Source organism: Boleophthalmus pectinirostris, unplaced genomic scaffold, assembly GCF_026225935.1.
Source record: "Boleophthalmus pectinirostris isolate CB_2022bp ecotype Guang Dong unplaced genomic scaffold, ASM2622593v1 HiC_scaffold_14, whole genome shotgun sequence".
Taxonomy (NCBI): domain Eukaryota; kingdom Metazoa; phylum Chordata; class Actinopteri; order Gobiiformes; family Gobiidae; genus Boleophthalmus; species Boleophthalmus pectinirostris.
The window spans coordinates 24,256,798-24,272,568 of NW_026571047.1; the positions used below are offsets into that span (position 1 = coordinate 24,256,798).

The following is a 15,771-nucleotide window of genomic DNA, read 5'->3' on the forward strand; positions in this document are numbered from 1 at the left end:
GGGAATACATTTTTAAAGTCACCTTCCCAGCACTGACTATAGATGCAGTGTGATTGTTTACTGAATTGTTTAGGAAGGTTTTTCTGTATTTATTAGCTATACTTTTTACTGCTCTGCATAATTACACTATAATAAGGAAAGATAATCTACATCGAAAATATTTTTAGACACCCACAACCCTGTTTTTAGAGCAGTGTAATCTATTTTGTGAATGCCACTATTGCATTAAAGTATTAAAATGTGGCTTTATGCAGTGATTATTGAACCCTAATATATCAGGGCTCTATAATAAGGCTATATTTCTACAAATTAATTAAAGTTATGACAGTAGCAGTTTAGAAATAGTAGTAAAAGTTGTAGTAGAGCCTGTACAGTCAGTAGAAGACAGAGGTGGGGACTTGCGAGTCGTGACTTGGACTTGAGCTAGAATTGAGTCACTATTTTTAGGACTTGAGACTTGACTTGATAAAAATGGACTAAGACTTGGGACTCGACTTGGACTTGAAGGTCAGTGACTTTGGACTTGACTCGGACTTGAGGCCAGTGACTTGAGAAGACTTGAGAAGCACTTTTAAATCTAAATTCTGTCTGTTCTGACCGTAATGATTCACCCGAAGATCTTGTCAAGACATTTAAAAACAACAACACAAAAAAAAACAAATTTCTACAACAGTTACATACTCTAAATTGTACTTAAAAATCATAGTAAATTTATATATGAGTATTTATAGTTTAAAAATCATAAAATTACAAAAACCAAAGCAATATTTGGTACTTAAGACTTAAAGACTTGAAATGACTTGACGCTCAAAGCACTTGGACTTGACTTGGACTTATGGGGCAGTGACTCGAGACTCGACTTGGACTTGCCTGTATTTGACTTGGGACTTGACTCGGCCTTGGGACTTACTTGAGACTTGGAAAACAACAAACTTGGTCCCACCTCTGGCAGAAGTGTAGAAGCACAGTTAAACTATAGTTCTCACTGAAATATTAGCAGTAATTTCTTTCTTCTGTTTCTTTTCTCAGTGATAATGATAATTTTAAAAGCAAGAACAGACATTTTCAACCCAAAATAACTTTTTTTGTTAACATATGGTCTTGTACTAACTCTGACAAAAATCAAATCTGTTCAGGAAAGGTCCAATTATGTGATTTTTCTACTGACTTTACTCAGTTTTAATATCAATTAGTATCTGATTTACAGTGTTGGGGAGTAACAGATTACATGTACCAGAGTTACGTAATCAGAGTACAAATTATGAGTAACTGTATCCGGTTACAGTTACTGTTTCAGTGAGTAATAATCGGATTACAGTTACTTTGTTGAAATTAATGGATTACACGTATTTTCCTGTTTTCACATTTTGGGCTAAACCAGGACTAAAACCAGGGCTAAAACCAGGACTAAACTAGGACTAAAACCAGGACTAAAACCAGGACTAAAACCAGGACTAAACCAGGACTAAACCAGGACTAAAAGCAGGACTAAAGCAGGACAAAATTAAGACTAAACTAGGGCTAAAACTAGGACTAAATCAGGACTTAAACCAGGTCTAAAAGCAGGACTAAAGCAGGACAAAACTAAGACTAAACTAGGGCTAAAACTAGGACTAAATCAGGACTAAACCAGGTCTAAAAAATATGACACCTAACAGTAGGTTGACATAATTTAAGGCAGCAGTGATCTCATGTAGAAATAATTTCTTTATCAATAATATTTTGTATATGCTTAAGTCAAGACTGGGCTTTTTATTCTCTTTTAGCAGACAAAACAAAAAAATCTTATGTTAAGATTTCCTGGTCTTTGCTTCTCTACAGCAAACAGTTGCTTATTCATGGAGACTTGGGCTCAACAGACAATTTGAAGAGAACAAACAAGAATTTTCAGGATGTGGTTGCTACATTCATGTAGTTTTAAAAAGCATGACAATATCAAGTAATCCAAAGTATTCAGATTACATTACTCACTTTAAGTAACTTCATGGATTATGTTACAAACTACATTTTGGGGTATGTAAACTGTAATATGTAGGGGAATACATTTTAAAAGTAACCTTCCCAACACTGCTGATTTATTTTGACAACTCTAAACAGTAGCATCAATTTTTTACCATAGTGAACAGTTTTAATTGCAGTATTAGTAGTACTTTGTAATAGCTATAGGGCTTGTAGTACTGTAATAGTGGACAAATAACTACACAATGCTCCAAGTAATTCCATCTTGAACTAAAAGTACTCAAGTCGATGACAGATTGTGCTTTAGTTTTTCTCTCACCCCGGCTGAAAATAGACCAGGCATGAATGTGTGTACTTAAATTACTGCCTGCTGCTCTGAGATCTTTCACTTCCTGCTTCTGTAGCTCTGCCTCTGCTTCTGAAAACCGTCTCTCTGGATGACTAAGAGCTTCAAAACAGTTACACAATTAGACCACTTTAGTCTCTGTTCATTACGATTGGGATTTTCACATAAACACGCAAAGAGGAGACATTACCAAAGTCCGCTGAGATGTTGCCTCTTACTCTCTTTGCATTGTGTGGAGTGAATTCATAATGTTATTGAATAGAGGTGGGCAATACACAGAATGGTCTATATACAAAATATTGAAATTATAATAGTAAAAGTGAGTATGTAGAAAACTGGAATATTGTGGATGTTATGATAATTTGTTTTATCAGCAAAAAAGCAGGTCCTATATTACACAAAATTGACTCTTGTGAGCTTTAATCCATGTTTTAATGTTGTTTCCTCATAAAAACAAACCGGGAGATGCGTTTTGTTTCATTCACACATGTTTGATTTTGAGTTTATTATTAGTCCGTCTACATCTCCCAAGCTCAAAATGCTCTGTTCCACCTTGTGATGTCATTAAGGCCACACAGTTGTTGCTGTGTCAGATATAAAATTCGCCAGCTATGAAAATGAACTAAACCTTGGTCTAAAATAGGGCTGCTTGATTATGGAAAAAATCATTATCACGATTATTTTGGTCAATATTGAAATTACGATTCTTCAAATTTATACAGCATTTCTCTCTCAAAAAAACAAACAAACAAAACACTTAGTTATTGCGCTTTCTGTTGCATTTTTGTATGAAAAGTGCTCTATAAATAAAGTTTGATTGATTGATTGATAATTTACGCATAACTTTCAAACAGAAAATAAATATAGGTTACAAATATGTACCTTAGAGCAGTTTTGCAATGTATAAAACATAAAATAAAACATAAAATGAATAAAATATACTTTGGACATGAAATAAGGCATAGAAAAACATAAATGTATCCAAAATAAACTATATCCAACTGTTCTACAATCTCTATATTTAAAAAAAATAAAATACATTTTATATAAATAAGTAGATTTATCAAAAAATAAACTTTGTTAAGATTGAATCGTTTCAACTCGATTATATGAGATTATAATTTGACACACAAATCGAAATCGTGATCAAAATTTGATTAATTGCACAGCCTTAGTCCTTAGCAAAAGTCTATCAAAATGCTCTGTTCCACCTTGTGATGTCATTAAGGGGTAATTTTCAAGTAAGTCCTAGCCAGACTGGTGCCACCTAGTGCCTCCGCTCAATTTAATTTCTCTCCAGCGACTAAGTCAGGAATCAGAATAGACTAGACGGTTCGCAAAAACCCCAGAAGTGCGATTCCGGGCACCAGCCAATCAGAGAAGAGCCATATATTCTGTGTTGTCAACAATTCCCGAGAAGAGAATGTTTGGTGAATTTTATCAAGGGGAAAGATGTTATTGCCCTTTTTCCTATGGGATTTGGGAAAATACCAGTTAGCCCCTGTTGTGGAAAAAGACTCAGTTTGTAGACACTGATGAATGTTGAAGCAAAGACGCAGAGTTTATTTCTTGCAAGAAATAGATCCGACAGAACAACAAGCAGCATGTCCCCTCGACGTCAGACCCCGAATGATACAAGCACCAAGTTTATATAGGCGGAGATGACCAGAGGACGTACATTTCAATGTGAGAAGGTGAAGACTCCGACTGAGGTGTGGCCAGATGTGTTTCTATTGACCTTCCCGAGCAGGATGTCACATGTGGAGTTAAAACAATAGGAGAGACAGAAACCCAACTGCTTGATCTGATTTGCATCCATGTTCACCTGCCTTGATCACTTCCTGATCAGCCTGCTTCCAGATAAGATTAGCAAACAAGAGGGAACAGAAGCATTTACATTGAAGGGTTTTTCCCACCTCAGTGAGTTTCATTTACAAGACCACATGTTGTGTCTAAAAGATAAAATAATCATACAATATTTAAATTTCCTTTACAGCCCCGTTAGCGGTGCGTTACATATGTCACGACTAGGGTTGGGCATGATTAGTCGATTAATCGATAATTGATCATTAAGAATTTCATCGATTACGTTCATTTTAATTGACAAACCGAATGTAGGTTGCTGTGTGTTGAGTGACCAAACAGGGGTCCGTACATGTAGCTCTCTGCACTCAGAAGGAGCGAGACACAAACAGTCGGTCAGTCTGCAATGTGACGAAGCGCAAATGTGTATTTAATAATGACTTGTACAAGAAATTCCACGCTTTCCCTTCCGGTCGGGACAAGTGTGAGGCCATGTGCACAGTGTACAAAGCAGCACATATGTTTCAGTGTCCAGAGGGAAAAAGATTTGCCAGGTGAGAGCAGCTCAATGTCGATGACGAGTCCCCACCTCCCTCCCCCCGTACGGTGTCCTGGTTTTGACAAACACAAATCTGGTCACACTAACCTGTATTCCACTGAGTCGTGCCGCATCAGCGCACAAGAGCTGTTTTTTTTTTCTTCGCTTAGTTTATGCAAATTAGCCATGTGGTTTTAAGTTTCGTTTCTGTGAGAGTTGCGCAAAACTGAATTAAACACATTATAATGTCAAACGGATTGATGTGGCTCTAGAGTCGTTATGTTTATATGTCGTAAAGTTGAATTTATTTATGCAGATTAGTAGTGCAGATAGTAATAATAATGATGATCATTTTAATATAAAAACGTTAATGATTAATCGATAATCAATCGTTAATTCTCCCGACGATCGATTAAGAAAATTTAATCGAATGCCCATCCCTAGACACGAGCCAAATAGCAGCGACTGGTTAAATTAAAAAAAAAGTATCTGCCTACCGTCGAGTGAATGAGGTCAGACAATTTCCACGAAGATGAATCAGGCTCGGCAATTCCAGGGCTTCCAAATGATTCTAGTGAAGGTGTACAGATCACTTGTTTGTTTTACCACATGACATCACAAGGTGGAACAGACTGTTTTTCATCTGAGAGAAGAACTCAGCCTAAATTCGCAGGGTTTGAGTGTTAAACATGCGTGAATGAAACAAAACACAACTCCAGGTCTGTTTGTGCTGAAGAAACAACATTATATCTTAGAAAACAGCATAATATGAGCCCTTTAATTCAGTTTTGTGGTTGAGGTGAGTAATATGCAAAGCCCGTTAGATAATATTGAAATTGCTGTTTGGAAGATAAACACTATATTTTAATTATCTTATAAAAAATGAAAAAAGAGCTGATTAAAAAGTATAATGAAACAGACTTAGCGAAAATTCATAGATAATTCCTTTAATATTTAATACCTTTGTACATTGTGTATTTTTGTGCAATACTTGAACCTAAACCAAGACAATTACAGACACATTTTAGCATTTATTTGATAGTTTGCAAAAATATAATCAGATTATCTTTATTAGAATAATCCAGTAATTATTTTTATATAAATTTGTGTGAATATTACCCACCTTCACATTGAGCTTACTTATATCTTATTAATACACCATTGCGCTTAACACATGCACATTTTGGTACATTTTTCATTATAATTACCTGCTTGTTTCTATGGATACGTCATTGCTCTGCCTGGAATGTTCCACATTATGACTTTAAACACCTCTAATGTAGGATACAAGTAGTTTTATAGCTCAAAAATACCTAGAAACACAGACATTCTGACTGTGGGTAGTGTCGCCTCTCCACAGATTTGGGCTGTAACTTGGTCCGGTTTGGTCTCCATGGAGATAGAAAGGTTTAATGCCATACTGTGAAACATTCCAGACAAAGCAATAACATCGCTGTGGAGAAAAGCGAGGAGAAAAAGTTTAAAGTTTCAATATTTAAGTGGATATGTAGAGGAATTATAGTGAATTTATGGAAGATGTTCAAAAACTGGATTAGAAATTAGTTCACTAAGATTCAAAGACTGTTTATTTATTAAAATTGTTTTATGTTTGAAAAGTCCTTGATAAAAATAGCTCCTTTCTCTTGTTTTTGTCTCATTTCCAGACGACAAAAGCTTTATCTATATTGTGCTCACTTAAACCATTACAGTTCACACATGGACATTTCGACACATTTTTGATTAATAATAAAAATAACATCTTTACTACCAAGCATAATCTTAATTTAAAAATGTATATAGAGACACATTTTCTGTGAGTATTGCCCGCCCTTACTAATAAACACACAGAATTGTCATACATGTTGTTGCTGTGTTATATTATGATGTTGTGCTGTTGTGGTTGAACAGGACTGAACGGGGAGCTGAGGGTGAAGAAGGAGACTCAGATGGCCGCCATGTCCAGAGAGCACGTCAGCGAAGAGGACATCGAGACTTTTAACAGAGTACAAGAGCTCGCAGCACAGGTGAGGAATCATCAAATATAAACAGTCAAATGCGGTTCATCTGGTCTTACGATCATTTAGTTTAATAGATAATTTTTTTCAAACAATGGTTTTGTTTGTTTTCATACCAGACTGTTTTTGCTGTGTCAGATATAAAATTCGCCAGATATGAATTTTTTTTTTTTTTATATTTCACTTACAAATGTCATTGTTACGGTTCTGAATGTCGGGCCCGGAGGTGCACCCGCGTAGACCGTCGGGTGACCGCAAAGGACTGACGGAAAACTCCACTCTCGATCGCTCTTTGCGAACACCCTGCTCCACGGGCTCGGGGTTCTTTCAGGGGCGGTCCTAGATTCCTAGTCCAAGATTAGTCCTGGTTTAGTCCTAGTTTAGATCTGGTTTAGATCTGGTTTAGACCTGGTTTACTTCTTGTTTACTCCTTGTTTAGACCTGGTTTAGTCCTGGTTCAGTTCTGACTTAGACCTGGTTAAACCTGGTTAAACCTGGTTTAGTCCTGGTTCAGTCCTGGTTCAGTCCTGGTTTAGTCCTGGTTCATTCCTGGGTTAGTCCTGGTTCAGTCCTATTTTAGTCCTGGTTGAGTCCTAGTTTAATCCTGGTTCAGTCCTGGCTTAGACCTGGTTTAGTCCTGGGTTTAGTCCTGGGTTAGGCCCACTTTAGTCCTGGTTCAGTCCTGGTTTAGTTCTGGTTCAGTTCTGGTTTAGACCCAGTTGAGTCCTGGTTTAGTCCTGGGTTAGTCCTGGTTCAGTCCTGGGTTAGTCCTGGTTCAGTCCTGGGTTAGTCCTGGTTCAGTCCTGGTTCAGTCCTGGTTTAGTCCTGGTTTAGTCCTGGGTTAGTCCTGGTTCAGTCCTGGGTTAGTCCTGGTTCAGTCCATATACGGCGCAAAATTTCAGCATCTTCACACAGTTATTTTGTTGAGAGTAACTTAAAGTGCTGCAGTAGTCGTGTAATGTTTTACATTTTAAACACAGTCATATTCTAATTTAACAACTTACTTTGAAATGACAGAAACAAATCATAAATCACACATTACAGTTTTGAAGTAACTTGCCCAACAGTGTTAATTAGACATAAAAAATAGTCAGTGTTTCTCAAACTGTGTTACTCTTCTTCTGCTGTTGTTCTGACACATAAGGTTTAAATAACTAAATGAACTAAATCACCTTGTTAATATTTTGTTTGACAGAGAACCGGTGCTCTGAACAGCGACTCGGTGCGATTTCCCTCCGTCATCGAATTTGGAAAATACGAGATCCAGACGTGGTATTCATCGCCTTATCCTCCTGAATATTCAAGGTAAACAAACTACCAAGTTCAAATATTATTATTAAGTATGTTTTCTGTTCTTTCTGTTTAGATTAGAGATATCAGACAGCTCGTGCTAGATGTTTTGGGTTTAAATTAGCCATATTTATTTATTGATTCATTCATTCATGTGTGTTTGAACAATCCTGCATTGTCCTTCATGCGAGAAAATTCCCGTTTTCACTTGCCCCCTATCTCTATCCACTTGGAATAATTGAAAAAATAAGACTCAAAAATAAGACTCAAAAATAAGACGTAGGTTTTAAAATCAGCAGCTGTTATGGAGGTCTGCAGTTTTGAAAAAAGTTTGGGTTTTTTTTCTAATTATTAAGCAGTTTTAGATCAGTATTTTAGCATTTATTTATTTATAAGAAATTATAAAATTATTATGTATTTATATTTACTTAGATTCTACGTTTCTAAGTAAAAAGTATAATATATTTTCTGTTCAAAGGTGATTCTTTTTTATTCAATTTGGTTTTATAGCTCAAGAATACCTAGAAAAACAGGCATTCTGACTCAAGCATTTGACGGCGCATTGTGCAACTTTTTTAGTGGAGAAAAGTTACACAGTGCATCTTTAAAGTTTCCATATTGAAGTGGACATGTAGAGGAGTCGTAGTGAATATATGGAGGATGATCAAAGACAAGATTTATTATAAACGTAGAGGACAAGAAATGAGTTAACTAAGATTCAAAGATTGTTTATTTATCAAAACTGTTTTATGTTTAAAAAGTCCTTGATTAAAAATAGCTCCTTTCTCTTGTTTTTGTCTCATTTCCAGACTACAAAAGCTTTATCTGTGCGAGTTTTGTCTGAAGTACATGAGAAGCAAAAACATCCTCCAGAGGCACGCGAAGAAGTGCGGCTGGTTCCACCCTCCTGCCAACGAGATCTACCGCAAGGATGACCTCTCTGTGTTTGAGGTGGGCACACGCTGAAGCAAAGACAGGGGGGTTCAATCAAAATATATTCAGGTTTTCATGTATATTTTTGGACTTTTCTCTTGGTTTAGTCTAATTTGGAACTGTTGGTACCGCGTGTAAAGCACTAGTTTAATTCTGGTTCTGTCCCGTTTAGCCCAAATTGTCCCAAATAGTTGTTATTTTCAAATGTAGGGATATTTTGTTTTTCGTTTATGGTCGTACGAACTGATAATAATGTTAACAAAACCACAAAAGTTTATCGTTTATGATTGGACAAAATAAACCACAATGAGAATAATTTTTTTTTTTAAAGTAAGGATATTTTGTTTTCGTTTATGGTCGTGCAAACTAATACTAACTTTAACGAAGGCGCAAAAGTTAATCGTTTATGATCGCACAAAATAAAAGGTAATGTTGAAAAAAGCATGTGTTTATTAGTGAATAGTTGTGTTTTTTTGTTATTTCAATAGTTTTTATAGCTGTTTCTGTCTTGACTTAACTCTACTCATTAGATTCTAATATTATAGTGAAAGCAACACTATGTAACTTTGTGGAAATGGTATGTTATTCCATTTAAACTTAACATTTAAAGAATATTTCAAACGTTCTTCCTCGAGATAGATGTGTTTTATGACATACTGTGGAATATTACAACCAAAGGAACAACATTTTCAACATTTCAGTTACCAAAACAGTAAAGACCAAATATTTAAAGCTACACAATGAAACTTTAGCTAAAAATAAACTAAAATTAAAGCCATACTCTGAGTGGGCTTGCATCTCCATAAACCTGACACTATTTGGCCAGGAGGAAATGTTGGAAATGTTGTTTCTTTGGCTATAATATTCTAGCCAGGCTGGCGCCACCTAGTACCTCCACTCAGTTTAATTTCTCTTCAGCAACTAGGTCAGGAATGAAAATACAATAGACTGTTTGCAAGAACCTCGGAAGAGCCGTACATCCAGTGTTGTCAACGATTCCCGAGATCGAGGATTTAAAGCCGGAACAAAGAGAATGTTTGGTGAATTTTATCAAGGGGAAAGACGTTATTGCCCTTCTTCCTACGGGATTTGGGAAAAGCTTAATATACCAGTTAGCCCCGTTAGCGGCGCATTACATAAGTCACGACCAAATAGCAGCGATTGGTTAAATAAAAAAAGTAGCCGCCTACCGTCAAGCGAATGAATCCTATGAAGGATTTCTATGAAGTGAAACCGGCTGATGAATCAGGCTAGTGTTTTATGACATACTGTGGAATATTACAACCAAAGGAACAACATTTTCAACAATTTAGTTACCAAAATACCAAAGTAAATATTTCAAGCAACACTATGAAACTTTAGCCAAAAATAGACTAAAATAAAAGACATACTTTGAGTGGGAGATCGAGGATTTAAAACCAGAATAAAGAGAATGTTTGGTGAATTTCCTCTAGGTGAAAGACGTTATTGCCCTTCTTCCTATAGGAATTGGGAAAAGCTTAATATACCAGTTAGCCCCGCTAGTGGCACATTACATACGTCACGACCAAATGATAAAAAGTACCCGCCTACAGTCGAGCGAACGAATTCTAACACTGTGAGGTCAGACAGTTTCTACGAAGTGAAACAAAGTGAAACCGTCTGATGAATCAAGCTAAAATATTCCACAGTATGCCATAAAACTTGAGAATGAGCCAAAGAATAGTTTTAACTTTTTATCTTCATGGAATCAGGCCCCTGCCACGTCCAGAAGGTTACATACTGTACCTTTAAATAGCATATGCATGTGCCGGATTCAACTAAAATAAAAGTCAAATTTGTACTGAAGAAATCAAATTGGCCTTTTGAGCAGTGATCTCCTGTTTTTCCAGATCTGGTTTCAAACACTGTTCCTCTCCCCTGTTTTTTAGGTTGATGGAAATGTCAGTAAACTGTTCTGCCAAAACCTCTGCCTTTTGGCCAAACTGTTCTTGGATCACAAAACGCTGTATTACGACGTGGAGCCTTTTCTCTTCTACATCCTCACCCAGAACGACCAGAAAGGCTGTCATCTGGTCGGATACTTCTCCAAGGTAACTTCTACATGACATTATGTTACATTAGACCTGAGTATTGGGGTTTCAGATCCTAGAAATGGGATGATGTCATGCTCACAGACACTGGGCAAGAGGCAGATTTTCCTGTTGATTACATTGTACTTTTGCCATTACTATGAAACATCCAAAAGAGAAATTCACAGATGTCGAATTTGATTATTTTTATGACTGACCAAACCCTCAAACTCACTGTACTAAAGCTGCATTTTAACAACATTATACATTTCAGACTGAAGCCATATTATGTCACTTTTGCCAAAAAAAAAAGCATGTTTATTCATTATGAACGTTTTTAATTGCACTGACTCTTGTTTGGCCAGGAGGAGGGCATCCTCTGGGCCAAACAGAAATTCTGCTTGTTTCCATAGAAATTTTGTTCCTTTGGCTATAATATTTTACAGTCTAGCATAAATGCAGAATGTTCTGAAGTATGGTTTTAACTTTCTATTTCCAATGGTGATGTGCACCAAGAAAGTTACATACCATCACTATGGGCGTGCACGAGCCTGTGAGCGTGCACATGTCTATGAGAGTGCACGTGAGTGGCCGTAGCAAAGGTGGAGGCAGGTAGACACAGGTTGAGGACAGTAGAGGCAGTTGGAGGACAGTGGAGGCAGGTGGAGGCAGGTGGAGGCAGGTGGAGGCAGGTGGAGGATGGTGGAGGACAGTGGAGCCACGTGGAGGACAGTTGAGGCAGGTAGAAGATGGTGGAGGCAGGTGGAGGGAGGTGGAGGACAGTAGAGGCAGGTAGAGGACACTAGAGGCAGATGGAGGATAGTAGAGCTACGTGGAGGACAGTAGAAGAGGCAGGTGGAGACAGTAGAGGCAGGTGGAGGACAGTAGAGGCAGGTGGGACAGTAGAGGCAGGTGGAGGACAGTAGAGGCAGGTGAGAAGACAGTAGAGGCAGGTGCAGGACAGTAGAGGCAGGTGCAGGACAGTAGAGGCAGGTGGAGGACAGTAGAGACAGGTGTAGGAGGACAATAGAGGCAGGTGGAGCACAGTAGTGACAGGTGGCGGCAGGTGGAAGACAGGTTAGTGACAGGTGGAGGCAGGTGGAGGACAGTAGTGACAGGTGGAGGCAGGTGAGGAGGACAGTAGTGACAGGTGGCGGCAGGTGGGAGGACAGGTGACAGTGGAGGCAGGTGGAGGACAGTAGTGACAGGTGGCGGCAGGTGGAGGACAGTAGTGACAGGTGGAGGCAGGTGGAGGACAGTAGTGACAGGTGGAGGGTGGCAGTGAGGACAGTGTGGCAGGTGGGCAGTGGAGGACAGTGTGACAGGTGGCGGCAGGTGGAGGCAGGTGGAGGACAGTAGTGGCAGGTGGCGGCAGGTGGAGGCAGTTGGCAGGTGGCAGTTGTAGTTCTGACGTGTTCAGCTCTTGACTCTCCTTGTGTCCGTGTCCCTCAGGAGAAGCTCTGTCAGCAGAAATACAACGTGTCGTGCATCATGATCCTGCCTCAGCACCAGCGCAAGGGCTTCGGACGCTTCCTCATCGACTTCAGTAAGTTCCGTAATGTGGCTTTAATGCCCCTCTTGAATCGACTACACCTTTAAAGACCCCACACCCAATTTTCCCACGTATTTGAGCCAAAAAAAATCTTGCTCCAGGGCGGATATATAATTATAAACAGCTCCTGAGGTTAAATAAGTCTGCTGTGTACTGGCACCATCTAAGCATTTTATTGTCCGATAATCAGGAAGTGTGTGTTAGCATGCTAGTTGTTGTTAACTTTACTGTTTAGGCAAAACTCGGCTTTAAAAGAGAGTTATGAAACGCTTTTATAAACTAAATTTTGGTGAATAATTAGAATACTTTGAATGTGTAACGCAAATGAGGGAACTAGTTTTGTTTTTCTGTTTTTAATAAAGTAAAAAAAATAAATAAATGCGCCCGGTGTAGGAGGCGTCTTGGGAAAAGAAAATACTACAGTGAGTTTCAGGTGTTGAGTTTCTTTTTCCCTCTTTCTCCGTTCAGGCATTTTTGTCATTGGAGCAGTTTTATTATTGTGAAGAGTTCAGGGACAATGAAGGAGAGAGAGAAAGAGGAGAAGGAGAGATGGAGTAGAGATGAGAGGGAAGAGAGAAAGAGAGGAGAGGGAAGAGAGAGGGGGTAGAGAGGAGATGGAGAGGTAGAGGGAGAGAGAAGAAAGGGAGAGAGATGAAGGAGAGGGAGTGGAGAGAGAGGAGATGGAAGAGAAGGAGAGAGAAATGGAGGAGTGGGAGGAGAGAGAGAGAAAGAGAAGGAGAGAGAGGGAGGAGAAAGAGAGAGAGGTGGAGGGAAGAGAGGGAGTAGAGAGAGAGGGAAGATGGAGGAGCGGGAAGAGGAAGAGAGAGAAATGGAGGAGAGGGAAGAGAAAGAGAGAGGGAGTAGGAGAGAGAGAGGAGATGGAGGAGAGAGATAACGGGAGAGAAAGGGGAGAGCAAGAGAGGGACAGAGGAGAGGGAGGGGGAGAATAAGGAGAGGGAAGAGAAAGAGAGGGAGGAGAGAGAGAGGGAGGAGAGAGAGTGAGAGAGACGGAAGAGAGAGAAAGATGGAGGAGATGGAGTAGCAAGAGAGGGGAAGGAGAGAAAGAGAGGAGAGGGAAGAGAAGAGAAGGAGACAGAAATGGAAGAGAGGGAAGAGAAGGAGAGAGAGTAGAGAGAGAGGGAGGAGAAAGAGGAGAGAGAGAGAGAGAGAAGGAGGAGAGAGTAGACAGAGAAGGAGGAAAGAGAGAAGGAGGACAGGGAAAAAGAAGAGAGAGAAATGGAGGAGAGGGAGTAGAGAGAGAGGGAGGACAGAGAGAGAGAGAGAGAGAAAGAGAAGGAGAGAGTAGAGAGAGCGGTGGAGGAGAGAGAGGGAAGAGAGAGAGATGGAGGAGAGGGAGTAGAGAGAGAGAAGTGAGTGAGTAGAGAAGGAGAGAGAGAGGGAAGAGAAGGAGAGAGAGGAGTGGGAGGAGAGAGGAGAGGAGGAGAGAGAGGAGAGAGAGAGAGAGAGTGGGAAGAGAGAGAGGGAGGGAGAGAGAGAGAGGGAGAGGAGAGGGAGGAGAGAGAGGAGATGGAGGAGAGAAGGAGAGGAGGAGAGAGAGGGAGAGAGAGGAGAGGAGAGAGAGAGAGAGGAGAGAGAGAGAGAGAGAGAGAGAGGAGATGGAGATGAGAGAGAGTGGGAGAGAGAGGAGGGAGGAGAGGAGAGGGAGAGAGAGGGAGAGAGAGAGATGGAGGAGAGAGAGAATGGGAGAGAGAGGGAAGAGAGGGAAAAGAAAGATATGAAGGAGAGGGAGTAGAGAGAGAGAATGGGAGAGAAAAAAGAGGGAGAGAGAGGCGAGGGGAGAGAATGAGAGAGAGGGAGTGAGAGAGAGCAAAAGGAGAGGAAGGGCGTTTGGTAATGGAGCGTTTGATTTCCTCTTCACTTTGGGGGCTGCTCGGGCGGGTGGAGATATTGAGAGTGGCTGATAACAAAGAGGAGGATTAGGCCGATTGAACACAGCTGAGCTCCTCAAGTCTCTATTGGAAATGCACTTTTGTAGCTTGAGGACTTTGTTTAGTGACGATGATTCAATATGTTTTTGTTGTTTTTTTTCCCCCCCGAGCCGATCCCGATATCTGCGAGTCGTTTTACCGTTTTTCACTAATAACTACGTTTGCGCCGCACCTGAGTCTGAGTCTTAAAGTCGCACTGTGTAACTTTTTTCTCTGGTGGAGGATCCGACACGTGCTTCCCTCCGTGGGGATATTGTCCTGAATGTTCCACAGTGTGGCATTACACTTATTTAAGTCTATGAAAACACAAGGTGACGCCAAAGGGCCAAGTTACATCAGTCAGATCAGCGGAGAGGCGAGCCCAGTCACAGTAAGAATGCAAGTTGTTGGTCAGTAATTGAGTAAATGAAATAAATGCCATTCCAGAAAAAAACTAAATCTCCATAGAGACAAACAATCCACCAGAAAAGTTACACACCTTTAAGATGGACAGATATACTTTATTAATCCCGAAGAAAATTCAGTTTTTCAGCTGAATACTCAGAATTTTTCTTTGGTGAAAAACAGATCTAGTCGTTTTGTTTGCGTTTTGTTTGCCCAGAATTATTCCTCACTTTCCTAACGCAACTCTTGCCTCCTAATTATTGAGTTTATAAGTGCTTTTCACAACTTGGAGATACCAGAGCAGAGTTTTGCTTCCATGGCAACGCTAACAACAACAACAAGCACTCTAACAGCACACAAGTCTTACTTCCTAGTTTGTGGATGATTAAAAAAACTTTATAATTAGATGCAAACAGTATTCAACAGTCTCACTTTGACCCAACGACAAGACAATTTTTACTGTATTACATGAAAAAAAATCTGATAATTTTACATATTATCTTTTGTAGGAAATAACTACAAAATGTATTTATTCAGAATATAATAAAACTTATTATTATGCTATTTATATATGGGAATATTTGTCATTTTATTTGTTCAAATATTGCAGCCAGCTTTAACCATCCTCTATATCAGGAGTGTCAAACTCAAATTCACAGAGGCCAAAATTAAAAACTGGGACTAAGTCGTTGGCCAAACTAAATATTTATTGAAAAATTTCAACAACATCTGCGTGTTTTCTCTTCTTTTGAGATATGTAATGTTAAACCCTTTCTTATTTCTTATTTTGACATCTTATTAAAATAAATTCTGAATAATAGTTTTGCTTAAACATTGAATCCAGAACAAGCTAAATATAAAATACAAACAACATTTTAAATAAATAATGTCTCTATAGTCTGTCTGTAGCCGGCGGGCCAGATTTAATACATATCTAATATGATCTCGTGG

At 39.2% G+C, this 15,771-nt stretch overlaps 1 protein-coding gene across 3 annotated transcripts in view; it reads left to right on the forward strand.

Moving 5' to 3' along the window:
• The window catches only part of kat6b (K(lysine) acetyltransferase 6B), a 95,909-nt gene that overhangs the window by 61,752 nt on the left and 18,386 nt on the right, over positions 1-15,771 (forward strand). For all 3 annotated transcript variants that reach the window (XM_055150580.1, XM_055150581.1, XM_020929438.2), the window contains exons 8-12: positions 6,555-6,670; positions 7,857-7,966; positions 8,761-8,902; positions 10,795-10,956; positions 12,388-12,481. In XM_055150580.1, the coding sequence (XP_055006555.1) occupies positions 6,555-6,670; positions 7,857-7,966; positions 8,761-8,902; positions 10,795-10,956; positions 12,388-12,481 (624 nt within the window). The remainder of the gene's footprint in view (positions 1-6,554; positions 6,671-7,856; positions 7,967-8,760; positions 8,903-10,794; positions 10,957-12,387; positions 12,482-15,771) is intronic.